Source organism: Apis dorsata, unplaced genomic scaffold (assembly GCF_000469605.1).
Source record: "Apis dorsata unplaced genomic scaffold, Apis dorsata 1.3 scaffold_1119, whole genome shotgun sequence".
Taxonomy (NCBI): domain Eukaryota; kingdom Metazoa; phylum Arthropoda; class Insecta; order Hymenoptera; family Apidae; genus Apis; species Apis dorsata.
The window spans coordinates 10,243-24,842 of NW_006264217.1; the positions used below are offsets into that span (position 1 = coordinate 10,243).

General features: G+C 19.2%; 3 protein-coding genes across 6 annotated transcripts in view; 2 read left to right on the forward strand and 1 right to left on the reverse strand.

Annotated features, from left to right (window-relative positions):
- LOC102678140 (acidic mammalian chitinase-like) overlaps positions 1 to 2,886 on the forward strand; it is a 3,688-nt gene extending 802 nt beyond the window's left edge. The window contains exons 2-6 of the mRNA XM_006624733.2: positions 540 to 803; positions 922 to 1,203; positions 1,283 to 1,519; positions 1,754 to 2,177; positions 2,426 to 2,886. Coding sequence (XP_006624796.1) covers positions 540 to 803; positions 922 to 1,203; positions 1,283 to 1,519; positions 1,754 to 2,177; positions 2,426 to 2,569 — 1,351 coding nt within the window. The 3' untranslated portion in view covers positions 2,570 to 2,886. The remainder of the gene's footprint in view (positions 1 to 539; positions 804 to 921; positions 1,204 to 1,282; positions 1,520 to 1,753; positions 2,178 to 2,425) is intronic.
- A 4,064-nt stretch (positions 2,887 to 6,950) lies between these two features.
- LOC102678787 (eukaryotic translation initiation factor 3 subunit J) lies at positions 6,951 to 10,634 on the reverse strand. Its single transcript, XM_006624739.1, has 6 exons — positions 10,493 to 10,634; positions 10,319 to 10,401; positions 9,681 to 9,794; positions 9,360 to 9,498; positions 7,524 to 7,688; positions 6,951 to 7,222 (listed from the first exon to the last, which is right to left on the reverse strand). The coding sequence occupies exons 1-6, from the start codon at positions 10,506 to 10,508 to the stop codon at positions 7,029 to 7,031; spliced, it is 711 nt and encodes a 236-aa protein (XP_006624802.1). The 5' UTR covers positions 10,509 to 10,634; the 3' UTR covers positions 6,951 to 7,028.
- On the forward strand, positions 10,425 to 13,641 carry LOC102678373 (reticulocyte-binding protein PFD0110w). 4 transcript variants are annotated; one of them, XM_031514692.1, is made up of 4 exons: positions 11,313 to 11,541; positions 11,865 to 12,045; positions 12,152 to 13,063; positions 13,212 to 13,641. In XM_031514692.1, the coding sequence occupies exons 2-4, from the start codon at positions 11,869 to 11,871 to the stop codon at positions 13,218 to 13,220; spliced, it is 1,098 nt and encodes a 365-aa protein (XP_031370552.1). In that variant the 5' UTR covers positions 11,313 to 11,541; positions 11,865 to 11,868; the 3' UTR covers positions 13,221 to 13,641. The 4 variants fall into 4 exon arrangements, with proteins under 4 accessions (XP_031370550.1, XP_031370549.1, XP_031370552.1 ...); XM_031514691.1 differs by having other exon boundaries at positions 13,189 to 13,628; XM_031514690.1 differs by lacking the exon at positions 11,313 to 11,541 and adding an exon at positions 10,425 to 10,730 and having other exon boundaries at positions 12,152 to 13,628.
- The last annotated feature ends 959 nt before the right edge of the window (positions 13,642 to 14,600 follow it).

Consider the following 14,600-nt stretch of genomic DNA (forward strand, 5'->3'; position numbering starts at 1 on the left):
ATTATTATTATTATGTTTTTATAAAATTAAATATTTGTATATATATAAAAATATACAAAAAATATTATTTGATTATTTTTGTTTAAATGTTATAGTTCTATTTACTTTTATATTTATATTATTTTTATATTATATATTATTTTAATTTTTCTTATATAAATTTTACAATTTTTTATTTATTTCTTGTTATTTCATTTCATTTTATATAATAAGATGTATGTATAAGCATATAAATATATGTCAGAAGTTACAGGTATGGTTATTGATTATTCTATATTTACTGATATAAGAACTTAAATTAAATGGAGTATATTATATATATAAAATAAATACAAATTAATATTTTATATAGCCTCTATTATATAAAATTTATGTCTATCATTTTATTCTAAACTATTAATTGAATTCATTCTTTTATAATTATTTTTATATTGTAATATAGTTATGAATTCATTATACTATGAAATATAATATAATTGAAATTTAACAGTAATTCAAAATCATTCAAAATCTTATATAAATTTTTCTTTTTTTTTTAGATCACGTTGGAAAACACAAATTTTATGCTTAGTATTGGTATCTCTGATACTTGGAATTCTTTTTGTAATACGTGCATGGTTAGGTATTATTATTCTTCGGTCTTCAAGAACTGAAACATTTAATACAGAAACAACAGATAATGCCAAGGTTGCTACGTGGTTACGTCGGGCTCGGATGTACGCCGAATCGACGAAGGAGAACCAGAATGCGGACAGGAACAACAGCATCAGTTCGCCACAGCACTTCTACACCAATTCCTCAGGGTAAAAATATTATCTTTGAAATATATTCCAACAAAAAGTTACAAATATTATTATATTATTACCAAGAATTAAATACTAAAAGTAATATTATAGATAATAAAAGTTGTTTTTTTCATAGGCAGATCATTGTCTGTTATTACACCATATCGAGCGACCTGAACACGCTCTGGGAGCTCAGTCCGTCGAACATTGACCCTAATCTTTGTACGCATATTATCGTGGGTTTTGCGGGCGTGGTAAATTGTAGTCTCAATTTGGGTAATAATTCATCAATTTATAAAGAAGTTATTGCTTTGAAAAAGTTTCAACCTGAATTAAGGGTCATGATTAGCGTTGGCGGCAATAATGAGCTCCACTTAGGTTTTTCAGAAATGGTAAAAAATCATGCAAATAGAAAAAGGTAATTTTTTTTATTTTATTTTATTATATTTAATTATTTAAATATAAAATGAATTAAAAATGTTAATTTTATTTTATAGATTTATAAAATCAGTTTTAAATGTAACAAGAACATTTGGTTTTGATGGACTAGACATAGATTGGGAATTTCCTGCATGGCTTGGAGCTGATGAACGAGAAAAAATTCGTTTTATACAATTATTAGAGGAATTACGAAAAGAATTTTACCGAGCAAAAGAAACATTAATTCTTTCTGTTGCAGTAGCTGCTCCACAAGCTATTATTGACCAAAGCTATATGGTTATAGAAATGGCAAAGTAATCAAATGATATATTATTTTTTATGATATGAATATACTACATAATTAGTTTTCAATAAATTAATAATTAATTTTTAATTATTAACAATTATAATTAATAAGATATTTTAAAAAATATTTTCATTTTTCTATTAGTAATAATACAATTATTTTGCTCATATTTTCTATTGTGTGTGATAGAAAATATTAGAAAAATAATTTATATATCTATATATAAATTTTTATTATTTAGGTACATAGATTTTGTGAATTTGATGTCATATGATTACCATTTTTATGTATGGTATTATCCAATTACCGGACTTAATGCGCCTCTTTTCTCACGTGCTGCTGAATCTGGTTATCTTTCTACTCTAAATGTTAATTTTTCGGTTCATTATTGGCTTTCAAAAGGGATGCCAGGAGAAAAATTAATTATTGGAATTCCTACTTATGGCCATACTTATAGGTTAGATAATTCGCTGAATCATGGTTTACTTGCACCAGCAAATGGCTTCGGTAAATTAGGAAATATGGGTTTTGTTTCTTATCCTACAGTTTGTGAATTTCTTCGAAATGGTGCAGAAAGTGTTTTTGAATTTGAAAGCAAAGTTCCTTATGCTTATAAAGATAAGGAATGGATTTCTTATGATGATGTTACAAGCATCTCTTATAAGGTATGAATATATATTCGTAGAACATATATTCTTATACTATTTATAATAATTTTTGTATTTGATTTTTTCCCAACTATATTCTAGCATTTATTTTTTAAATATATTTCACAATATCTATATTATTTTATATTAAAAGTTTTAATAATTAATAGGGATTCTAATTAAATTTAAAGAATTAAATATTATAAAATTGAAATAATTTCATAAAGAAATTATGAAATATTCTAATAAATTATATTTTGTTTTAGGCTAAATGGATTCGAGCAAATAATTTTGGTGGTGCAATGATATTGTCTTTAAATGTTGATGATTGGAATAATACATGTAAATTTAATGAAAGCTTTCCTTTAACTCGTACTATTATGAAAATCCTCAGGTATCAAGAAAATTAATGCATTTCTGAAAAACTTTTTTGTTATAATTTACATTCCTCATAGAAATATTGCATTCCTAAAATATTATTATTATATATAAATTAATTATTATCAATTTTTAATTAAAATATTTAATCTTTCAAAATTATTATTAGTTCTAAAAATATTATTTAATATGGTATCGTAATATTACTTAATTTTATGAAAACACAAAAATAATTTTAAATTTACATATATAATTTTTCTTCTCTTTTAAAAGAATATTTTTCATTATATAAAAATTTACATTTTCAATTATTTGCATATAATATAATAAAATGGAATTATAATTTTAATTTAAAAATTAAATATTGAAATTATATATTCTTCTTCTTATTATTAAAATATAACTTATAGTCATATATGAAAAAAAATTAGAGATTAATAGTGGAAAATTTATTAATAATATATGTATATTGATTTTGAATGAAAATTCTTGTAATATAAATCTAATGATAAAGATTAATTAAGAAATTAATTTATTTGTAATATAAATATTTGTTAGAAATCTTTATGCGCAAATATTTATAGTATTTGATTAGATCACTTAAATGTACACGTTTTTGGAAAATTCTGTAAGTATATGCAAATGCTTTATTATGCATTTCAATAAAATGTTTTGAACAAAAATTAATTATCAATTGCTTATATATTTGAATATTAAAGATTTATAAATAATATTTTTTTTCGATATAATTATAGTTTTTTATTTTAAAGAATTGCTAATACAGAAACAAGTTCAATAACTTTTTCAAATAACTTTTAATTCAATAACATTAAATTTATTTAATAAAAAATAAAATATTAAATGTTATTATTAAAAAATAAAGAATCATAAAATTTGAGACATTTTAACGAAAATCAATGATAATTTTTAAAAATATCTAATATCAATATATATATATATATAATTGATTTATAATCGATATTTATTCAAAACATTTTTTTATTAGAATTTTTGAAAAATAATGAATATTGAATATTTATATAGGCATACATTCTGTATATTTGCATATAAATATTGGATTATTCCTTACAGCTTATAGTTTTCCTATTTCATTCTTATCTTTATTATTCTGACATTTAGAACAATGTTCCTATTTTATAAATATGCAACTTACTTATCATATCCTTTTTTTAAATAATTACTTCATACATAATAGCTATGTAATTTTATTAATTATAGGCATTTAAGTTGCAATTATTTTATTAGTCATATTAGTCATATTATTAGATTATTATTAGATTATTAGTCATATATCATAAAATTAGTATTTATCCTATCTCCCATTATTTTTAAAGTTTATTGTTGCTAATATATTTCTTCTATCTATATCTAATATATTCAAATATTTTCATTAATTTTTCTATGATACAAAATTATATATATATAAAATTATATGTATCATAAGAAATATTAAGAAACAAAACATGTTTTCACATTTAATTTTGTATAAAGTATTATTAAATATATTTTATTAATTATAAATAGCAATAATTATTTTTATTATTTTAATAATAATTATTTTATTTTTATTTTATTTATTTATAATTTAATATGCAATTTATAATTGATATGTATTGTTCTTATAAATATAAATGCTAATCTAAAAATTTATATAAAAAATAAATAAAATTAAAACAAGTTAAATGTTAAATGATATTTATAAAAATAAATAAATAATAAATTAAATAGCATAGTAATAAATTAGTTTACAAAAGATTTGAATTTTTTAAATTTTTTTAATAATTAGAATTTCAGAATTTAATATTAGAAAAATTTCAAGGAATAAAAATTTTGGGATTAATATAATTAATATTATAATTAATTCAACATTAGTTCTTAAATAACTAATATTCTTAAATAATTAATATTCTGATATTATTGAATTTGCCGTAATTTTTTATATATTTTTTTTATATTATTTTTTCTATATAATTATTAATATTATCATTATCATTATATAATGAATATAATCATTTTAAAAAAACTTGCTTTAATGGCATTTAAATAAAATTTGTTTTTAAATTTAGAAATCAAAAATCATGTGATAGATATCATGAAATATATAATTTAATATATGTAATTATTAAAAATAATTATTCTATTTAAGAAATGCACTATAATGATAATTTAATTAATTAATTAATTTTAAAAATATTTTTTATTAAATAATTTTGAGATAATTATATTACAATTTAATTTCTTAAATTAAAATTTTCAATATTTTTTAAAAATTTTAAGTTAAAAATTAAAAAAAATTTAGTGATATTATAGTGATATAATAGTGATATTTTTCTGTTATATATTTAAAAATATTATAATTTTTTTTTAAGAAATTTGTTTTTAATTTCAATTTGAAAAACATAATTTAAGTAATATTGATTATTTTTAAAGTTTATGTATCATTTTTCTGCTAATTAATTTGTTTAAATTTATTAGTTTTAGTTTTACTATCGAATTATATAATCGAATATCTAAATAAAATGTATTATATTATTATAAATTTAAAAAATAACTTTGCATATACTTGAAAACATATTTATTGTAATGAAATTAATAAATTGATTGTAGTAAAATTGCTTACTACAATGAAAATAAGAATTACCGTATTATTTATTTAATGTTATAAAAAGATGTTATTAAAAATTATTATATTGTTGCAATAAAACTAAGAAAAATATGATCTATTATTTAATAAAAATTATTTTATTATTTTATTTATTATATATTTATTTTATCAAAATCAGATAAATATATAAAAAATGCATGCATATAATTTGATTATAAAGAAATAAAAAGAATTTATTAATAAGTTAAGTTAAATTATGAAAAGACAAAAAAGAAAAATGTTTTTAGTTTATTAAAATAAACGATATTCTCTTAGTTTTACTGCAGTAAAGATAAAAAATTCTATAAGATAGTTTTAAATATCAAAAATTCGTCCATGTTTGAATAGAATTTTTAACTTAATTAATTAATTAATGTATGTAATGTTTTCATTTCACTATGCGTATCTTCCGTTCATGTAATGAAAAACTTAATAAAAAGTATCATTAAATCAAGTTTCTAATTTTTTTTATGTTAAAGATTTCAATTTAAAAAAAAAAATATCACTTCTATAAAGTATTATATAAATAATTATGTATTATAAAAAGATTAGTTATATGTAATAATTAATATAAAATTAAAAAATTTCTTTGCACAATTCTGTAAATGCGATTACTGACACATAAGATTTGTTTTGAAGAATAAATCCTTCAATCAACAAATTATCCTACTGTTTATTAATTCATTCGTTTTATATTATAATTTCATTAATGATATCAGTATTACATTATTTCGATATTAGAATTTTGAATCGATATATGAATTTATGTTAATTAATTAAAAATTGGTTTATAAATCAATACAATAAATATGACTAAATATACATTTGAAAATTATTGACTTTGAAAATATTGACTTTTTGAAATTATTAACAGTTTAAATCAATAGAATAAGTATTTCTCTAATTCTAAGTCCTCTTTAAAATTCTATGTTAAAATTGTTCTTATTATCGTATTTTTTAACGTTTTATATATATATATACGTATATATATATATAATATATATATACTACATATAACATATATATAAACATATACATAATGATATGTATATATATATATAAGATCTGGTCAAATAATATATACAAGTAGGCATAGGACGATTCTTTATAAAAAAAAAAAAAAAAAAAAATAGAATAAAATTTTTTTATTCAAGATTTCGTTTTTAACAAAATCGAGTTTGAAAATTTTTTGAATAAGTGAAATTGATATAATTTCCAATTGGATTCAAATAAATTATTAATAGGAATTTTATATATGTTATATATAAAAATAAGCAAAAAATAAAAATTAATTTTATAATAATCTTATTTAAATTAGTTTTTCGAAAAAATCAATTTCTTAATTATATGGTTTTTTAATTGTATATGTTAAATTTAAAAAAAAAAAAAAAAGAATTTAAACAATACAATTCTATATTTTTTGCTTATTCTCATGTAAAATAGTTTTATTTCACATAGAATAACTTCCTATTAATAATTCATTCATATCCAATTGAAAATAAATTAATTTTGTGTATTTAAAAAAATTTTCAAATTTGATTTTTTTGAAGCCTTGATAAAAAATAAAAATAAATTTTTTTTTAAAAGATTTACTCTGTATTCGCTTATACATGTTATTTGACTGGATATATATATGAAATTCTAGGAAAAAAAATATTTAAGATTGCAACCTCTAATCAATACTTAAAAATAAAGAGATTGAAAATTCAAATATAAAGAGAGAATAAAGGATATAAAATATCAAAAAATGTTAATAACCATCTGCGTGTATTTAGGCGACTAGAAAAGGAATTAGGGAATAATAAGAATATGGGATGAAAAGGTCGCTACATGAAATCGTCGTAATCATCGTAAACATAGTCGCCGTATTCGCTCAAAAGAGTGTTGTCACCTTCAATTTTCAATTTTGCCTTTCCCTTGCCTTTGTTCTTTTTCGCCTTTTCTGCTTTTTCGATTCTTTGCTTTTCAATCAACAAATTATCGACCAATGTTTTAACCTTCTTCAAATGTGATGAGGGTACTGTAAAGATAATAAAATATAAAATTTCATAATTAAATACAAAACTATTACGTCAAAAAATATAAATATATAAATATATTAAACAATAGATTGTTTTATTAAAATATATTGATTTGTTTAATATTCATTTATAATAAAAGAGCAATATTATATATTGCTATTATATATTATATTAATTATTAAAATATAATTTTTTTATATATTCAGTTTATTTTTTTTTTTTACACTCAATTTAGTTCTTTAAATTTCCATAGCATTACAATTATATAAATGTTATGATTTATTTTTATAATATACTTACAATTAAGAGCAACAGATTTAATAAGTTCTTCTCCAAATGGAGGAAACTCGGAGTGTTTAGCAAGTTGGTTCAGCTTTTGTGTAAGTACACTTCCATACTGCTCAAATTCTTCTTTTGTGTTAGGTACTGTGGTATCCAAGCTCAACACAGATTCTTCAGTCACACCTACAATACAAAAATGAATTAATAGAAGAATAAATATAAATATAAAAATATTAATATATTTATTATATTTTTTATATTTTGATTACAAATATAAAAAGTAATTAAAATAATGTATTAATACAATATATAAATATATAATTATATACAAAAAAATATTTATATATAAATTTAATTACTCATAAAATAAAAATATAAAAATTGATTAAAAAATGATATGAAAATAATACTTTTAAATAAATATATTCTCTAAAAAAAAAGATTTATAAATTGAATTGTACAAATTTTTATATTATAATGAATAGAGATTTTTAAGTCTTTTAAAAAATTGAATATACATCATATCAATTATTAATATATAATTTATTATTTATTAAAAATTAAACATTTATCAGGAACGGTACAGGAAATCAATGTTGATAAATAAGACACGTCTGCATTATTTTTTCATGAAATAGAAATGTTTATTTTTTATACAATAACAATTTTGGATTTTCCTCAAAAATTATATTAACTGAATGAAGTACATGATTTACACTTCTGGTACAGTTCCTGACATAAAGTTAATATTCTCAATTGAATTTAAATTAGAAAAAGTAAGATTTAAAAAAATTAATAATTAATATGTAATTATTGCAATTGCAATAATAAACATGTATAATATTTATAATATATTTATAATATAAAACTTTGAATATGTCCCGAATTTTATTAATCTTTACAATAATAAGATTAAGATTAAATAATTATATACTCTAAATATATATTCAAAATTTTTTATAATTACTTTATATGCTAATATTAATTTATATAAAAAAATACTTAATATCATTCTTGTAAAAATGAAAAAACTATTAGACAATTTATATTATGTGTATATAATTACTTTGTTAGATGGAATGTAAAAATTACATAGTAAATATTTTGATTTTGACAAATATACTGTATATAAATTTATGAAAATTAAAGCTTTAAAATAAAACAAAATTAATAAAAACTTTTATTAAGATATGAATGTATAATTAACTCTTTGCGTTCCAAATATTAAATATTTAATATTATAATATTTGATATTTATTTTTGAAGATTTCTTTTAAATTATGACAAAAATAAAATACATTTAAAAAATATAGAATTTATGAATTTATAGAAAAATATAGAATTAAGTTAAAAAATTTAAATTTAAATGTATTTTTCAAAAAAAATATTAAAAAATATTAGTTTCTATAAATAATTAATAGAATTAAATATTAAAGTTAAAGATTCATTCATAAAAAAAATATTATTACAAATTTTGCAACTTGTATTTAAATTTTAAAAATAAAAATAAAAATAAAATACTTATATTTAAATTTATAAATTAATATACTTTTCTATAATTTTGCTCTATGTTTCATTTTCATATAAAATTACAGAAAAGATAATAGATTTGCAATAGCAAAAATCAAACTTAAAAAATAAATTAATACACACTTTCTAATCTCTTGTAAGTAAAATACTAAATTTAATACTTTTATCAACTTATCACATATTGATGAAAAGTGACTATGTAGTTTCATAAATTATTCAAATGAAAATAGGAGTGCAAAGAGTTAATAAGTAGTTTTTAGTGAAGTCATTTCTTCTCAGTTTTGTGCGGCTTGCGATGAGAAAAATCAACAAGGTTGGACAAACCGAAAGTTTCCATGGCAAGACGTAGATCAGCTTCTTCTTGGAGCCTTTGACGTCTTAATTGTTCTGCTCTCCTTTCCTCAGGTGTTAATGCTTCCTCTTTTTCTTTAGCTTTTCTCTCTGCCTCTGCTCTTGCCTTTTTCTATAATTAAAAAAATTAATGATATTATATAAAATAAATATCAAAATGTCAAAATATAAATTCAAATAAAAAATTGAATAGATAACAAATTTGCATTTGTATATAAATAAAATACTAAAGAAAAAAATATTAATCAAATAATTTTATTAAATAAAATAATTTAATAAAAAGAAAAATTATACCTCACGTTCTTCAATTCTTTCTGCCAAAGCTTTCTTTGGCTTTGGCTTAGCTTTAGGCACTTCTGCAGGTTTTTCTACATCTTTCTTTTCTTCTTCAACATCTTCCCAACTATCCTGTTAATTGATTTTTTTTAAATTATTGTATAAACATTTAATCTTGTTTAATATACTTAATATATTTTAATCTTATAAGGACTTATTAAAATAATTTATTTTTAAATTTTATGATTTTAAATATCGCAATATAATTAAATTTTATTTTATTTAAAATTAATAATTATATTATATGTATTTAAATATCATACAACTACATATATTTATGATGTTATTTTAAAATTAAAATAAATTTAATCAATTTTTCAATGTATAAAATTCGATTTACAATTATACGTAATATATTAATAATAAATTAAAAACTAATAATTAGTAATTATAAAAAAATAACTACAATTGCATTTCACTCGTATTAATTATTAATCAATTTAGATTCGAAGACAATAACCAATCAACAATAATCAATTATCACGTTATTCGACTCACGTTGATTAGTTTTATAAAAGGTTAACCATACTTATCGTATTAATGATAAATTTCAAACAATTTATGTAAAATTAAAATGGAAGTCAGTAAGACAGAACCTTGACATCTTCGTCTTCGTCTTCACCCTCCCACTTGTTGGATCTAATAGCGAGGTCGAATTTCGCTTCAGCGTTTTCGACATCTGTAAAGTTGAAGGTTAAAGTGGTTTCATAGTTTCGAAAAAACATAGGGTCACTTAATAATTAAATGACGGAAAATTAATTTACACATACCCCACTCATCATCCATGATGTATTTTGGATTATTTGCGCACGATTTCGTTTATAAATGAAACAAAATCTTTTCGAACTAACGTGGTCGAACAGATCACGACTGGAATCAAGCGAGCCATACTGCGCGAGGAAAGCGTGTGCCTTTTTTGCAAGATAGTGGTGGTGAAACTCAAATTACATATGTTCAAGATTGGATACTCCATGTTCAAACAAATATAAAACATAGCAATTATTTAAAGTAAACAACTATTATTTTCTTAATTTTTATAATGAAAATAAATATTGTAAAAATAATGAATATATATAATAATAATTAAATAATTTTTAGCGAAAAAAGATTTACTTAAAAAAAGGAGATTACTATTGCTTATTTTTTTTTTTGTAAAATAAAAAGTTCAATAGTAAGGTTATATAAATTCTAAAATATGTAAAAACATAGAAATATATAAAAATTTATTTTTTATAATTATTTATTGAATTTATTACATTCATTCATTTATTTTATTCATTTTATTAAAAACTTAAATTTTATAAAATTAATATGTAATATTTGTTGTTATTAAATATTGTTATAATATTTTATCAATATGATTTGTTTTAAAATTTAATTAAATTGATATATAGAACTAATAGTAAAATAAAATATTTTATATAATTATAAGATCTATTTTTTATGTAATTTGATTAAAATTTAATAAATAAATTTAATTAAAATTCTTGAATCCATATAAATTATTTGTGAATTACAATATTTAATAAGGTACATTTGATAAGAGATACATATAGTATAAGTTAGTTACAAATTTAAATAATTTTTTTTTTCTTTTAGGACGTTATTGAAACATTCTGTTAACTATTGTATATATATAATGTAAATATTTGTGCCGCAATATCTGTACAAGTTGGTTGTGCGAATTGTGTGAATTATGTGCGATTTAATACAATGAATAAATTATAAGTATAGAATATTATTGACTATGAATTTTTAAATAATTGTAATCATCACAAAAATATTGACATAAACAATATTTTATATGTTAATTTGAAATGTAAGATTAAAAAACATACAAATCTCTTATATATTTGAATATAATAAATTTCGTTAATATAAAAATTTAAGTTCAATTTTGATTTTCTGATTAATTTTTTTAGTTTTGATTATGAATTTTTTTTAACATGAATCATTATATAAAATTTTATATCTTTTAATATTTTTATAAGTTATTTTGTACATTAATTTAATGACAAAAGAAAATATAAAAGACAAAATATAACATTTAAAATATTTTAAATATTAAAAAAATATTAATTAAAAAATGTATACTTAAAAATATATTTTTTATTTTTTTTCTTTTTATTCTATTTTTTATAGAAAAATGAATGACTTTGAGGCTTATGTTACATGCCCATATAACAAATCACATCGAATTTTAAAGTCTCGATTTCAAATACATCTCACAAAATGTAGTAAACAATATGAAAAATATATTAAAGATACTAAAATTAATTGTGAATTTAATTCATCACATTTATTAGAACCAGAAGAATATGAGGTAAATTAAATTAAATATATTTTTAGTTAGATAGTTTTTCAATCATATAATTGAATTTCATATTTAAGAATTAAAAAGAATTAAAAACTTCTTTTTTTATTTGCAGCATCATCTTTCAATGTGCCCATCTAGAGCAAATGTAATATGTGAACAATATGTACTTGGACAAAATGAGCAAGATGTTGGAATAATTTCATTAGAAGATGCATGTAATGTACAACCAAATATATCTAACGAAGACTGGTCTGGAAATAATCCAACATATAATCCAGTAAAACAAACAGAAGATAAAAATATAATTAGATTACCAATTGCTATGTCAAAATCAGAAAAAAAAGAATTTCGGCAACTTGAAAGAGATAGAATGTTATTTCTTGAAAATAATAATAACATAAGCAATGATGATAGTAAAATAAGTATTATAAAACAGAAAACTGATTTTGATGAACCATTAAAAGCTCCTAAACAATTACCTAAGGCAATATTATGTAATCAAGATCTTACTAATTATCTTATTTCTAAACTAAATAAAGTTTCTATAGATATAGATAATAGTTATAGTTCTTCAAGAAAAGAGAATTTAATTTCAAAAAATATTTCTGATGAAGAAGAAAAAGAAAATATTTCTAAAGAAGGAAATAATGTAGCTGCATCATTTCAAACATCATTTCAAAACATATCTAAAGTAAACAAAATTTCTGTAAAAATAGGTAGTAATTCTTCAAAAAAAGAAAATTTAATTTTGAAAAGTATTTTTGACGAAGAAGAGAAAAAAAATGTTTTTGAAGAAAAAAACAATGTAATTACATTATCTCAAAATATTTCTAAACTAAATAGAATTTCTATGGATATAGATAATAGTTTATTAAAAAAAGAAAATTTAATTTTGAAAAATATTTCTGACGAAGAAGAAAAAGAAAATGTTTCTGAAGAAGAAAGTAATATAGCTATATCATCTCAAAATATTTCTAAGATCAAAAAAAACATTTTAGAAATGAAGACTGATTTTAAAACAAAGGTATGTATTTCTCGAAAAAATAATTCTGAAATGCAAACAAACTATGGAAAAAATAATAATCTTCAATTAAACTTGCATAAAGAAAATAAAATTGAATCTCAAAATAATATTCATTTAAAATCAAGAATAGCAGCAAATATTTTTACAGAAGGAATGAAAATTAGTACTGGAAGAGGATTCACTATAGCTTACAATTCTTTTTTGAATAAAATAAAATTGGAAGATAATGGAAATTCTCATGTCTATGGTTATGATGAAGATTAGAAAATACTTTAACAATGCTTACTTAACAATACGTAAGAATATCTTAACAATGTTAATTTGCTTATAATTTTTTTCCTATTCTATTTTTCCTTAAATCTTTCAAATATATATTTATATTTGAATCAATAACAAATAGTTAAAAAAGTTAATGAAACTACATATGTAGTTTTCACAAATTTTTTTTTATAATTATTAAACAACAATATGTGATTTTTTTGTTTTTACATACTTGATTTGTTATTATATTGTGTTTTTATTATGTTTTTGTTAATGAATATGAATAAAAATATGATCAATAAAATAGGTTAAAAAATTGCATTTACTATAATAATATAAATTATTTTTTTTATAATGGCAAATCATTTCTAATGTTCAATAAATTTATTTATAATCATTACTATAAGTACGAAAAAAAATGTGAAGAAACCCACTCGAAATTCAATCCCAGAATTTTTGATCAGCAATCCAAACTTCTAAATTTGTCAGCAACATTGCGAAAGTATGACTATTAAAAAAATGAAAGAAACTTATAACAACACTAATGAAACTTAATAAAAAAAGGGAAAAATAACGGATGTTCTATTTGTATTGTAGAGTAAGACCAAACAATATATAATAGAATATCCATTGTTTTTCGCAACTTGATTTTTAAGTTCTATTACTACTTCCACTTTTTTAATGACCAGATTTTACATCGTAATTTTGTTTGCTAACATCAGAAACAAAATGTCGGCAATAACAAGAATTACATGTGATGAAAGACTCGCCGCAATGATGATTCGTTCGATGATATGCGTCGCTTACTCATTTTATTATTTTATACTTCATTATCAACTATTTTATTCCTTATCCTAATAATTTTGTTTTATTTTCAAAACTTTTTCTTGTTTGTTCTTCATCACTGCTTTTACATTCCTTACATTATAATTATTTAATTATAAATAATTATAAAAAAATAACTATTTGAAATAATAATTAAACATGTATATTTTTTAAATAAATTTGCATTAAAAAATATATCTATGAATATTTTTATTCATATAATATTAAATAGTTAAATATGGAATAAAATTAAAATTGCCCATTATATATATAAATTGTTCATAATAATATATATAAATAATAATATTATATAATATTATAATAATATTATGAATTATGATGGTACATATAAAAATAAATAAAAAATAAATAACAATATTTTTTTAAATAAGATTTTTAATAAGACTTCATTTGAATAATTTTAATTATACAAAATATGACTTCATTTAAT

Coding starts and splice junctions, on each gene's coding strand:
- LOC102678787 (XM_006624739.1), bottom strand. Junction 9,499..9,680: donor AAAGAATTGAAGAACGTGAG/GTATAATTTTTC, acceptor TTTTAATTATAG/AAAAAGGCAAGAGCAGAGGC. Junction 7,689..9,359: donor TCTTGCCATGGAAACTTTCG/GTTTGTCCAACC, acceptor TTTGTATTGTAG/GTGTGACTGAAGAATCTGTG.
- LOC102678373 (XM_031514690.1), top strand. CDS start 11,869: ATGAATGACTTTGAGGCTTATGTTACATGCCCATATAACAAATCACAT. Junction 12,046..12,151: donor TAGAACCAGAAGAATATGAG/GTAAATTAAATT, acceptor TTTTATTTGCAG/CATCATCTTTCAATGTGCCC.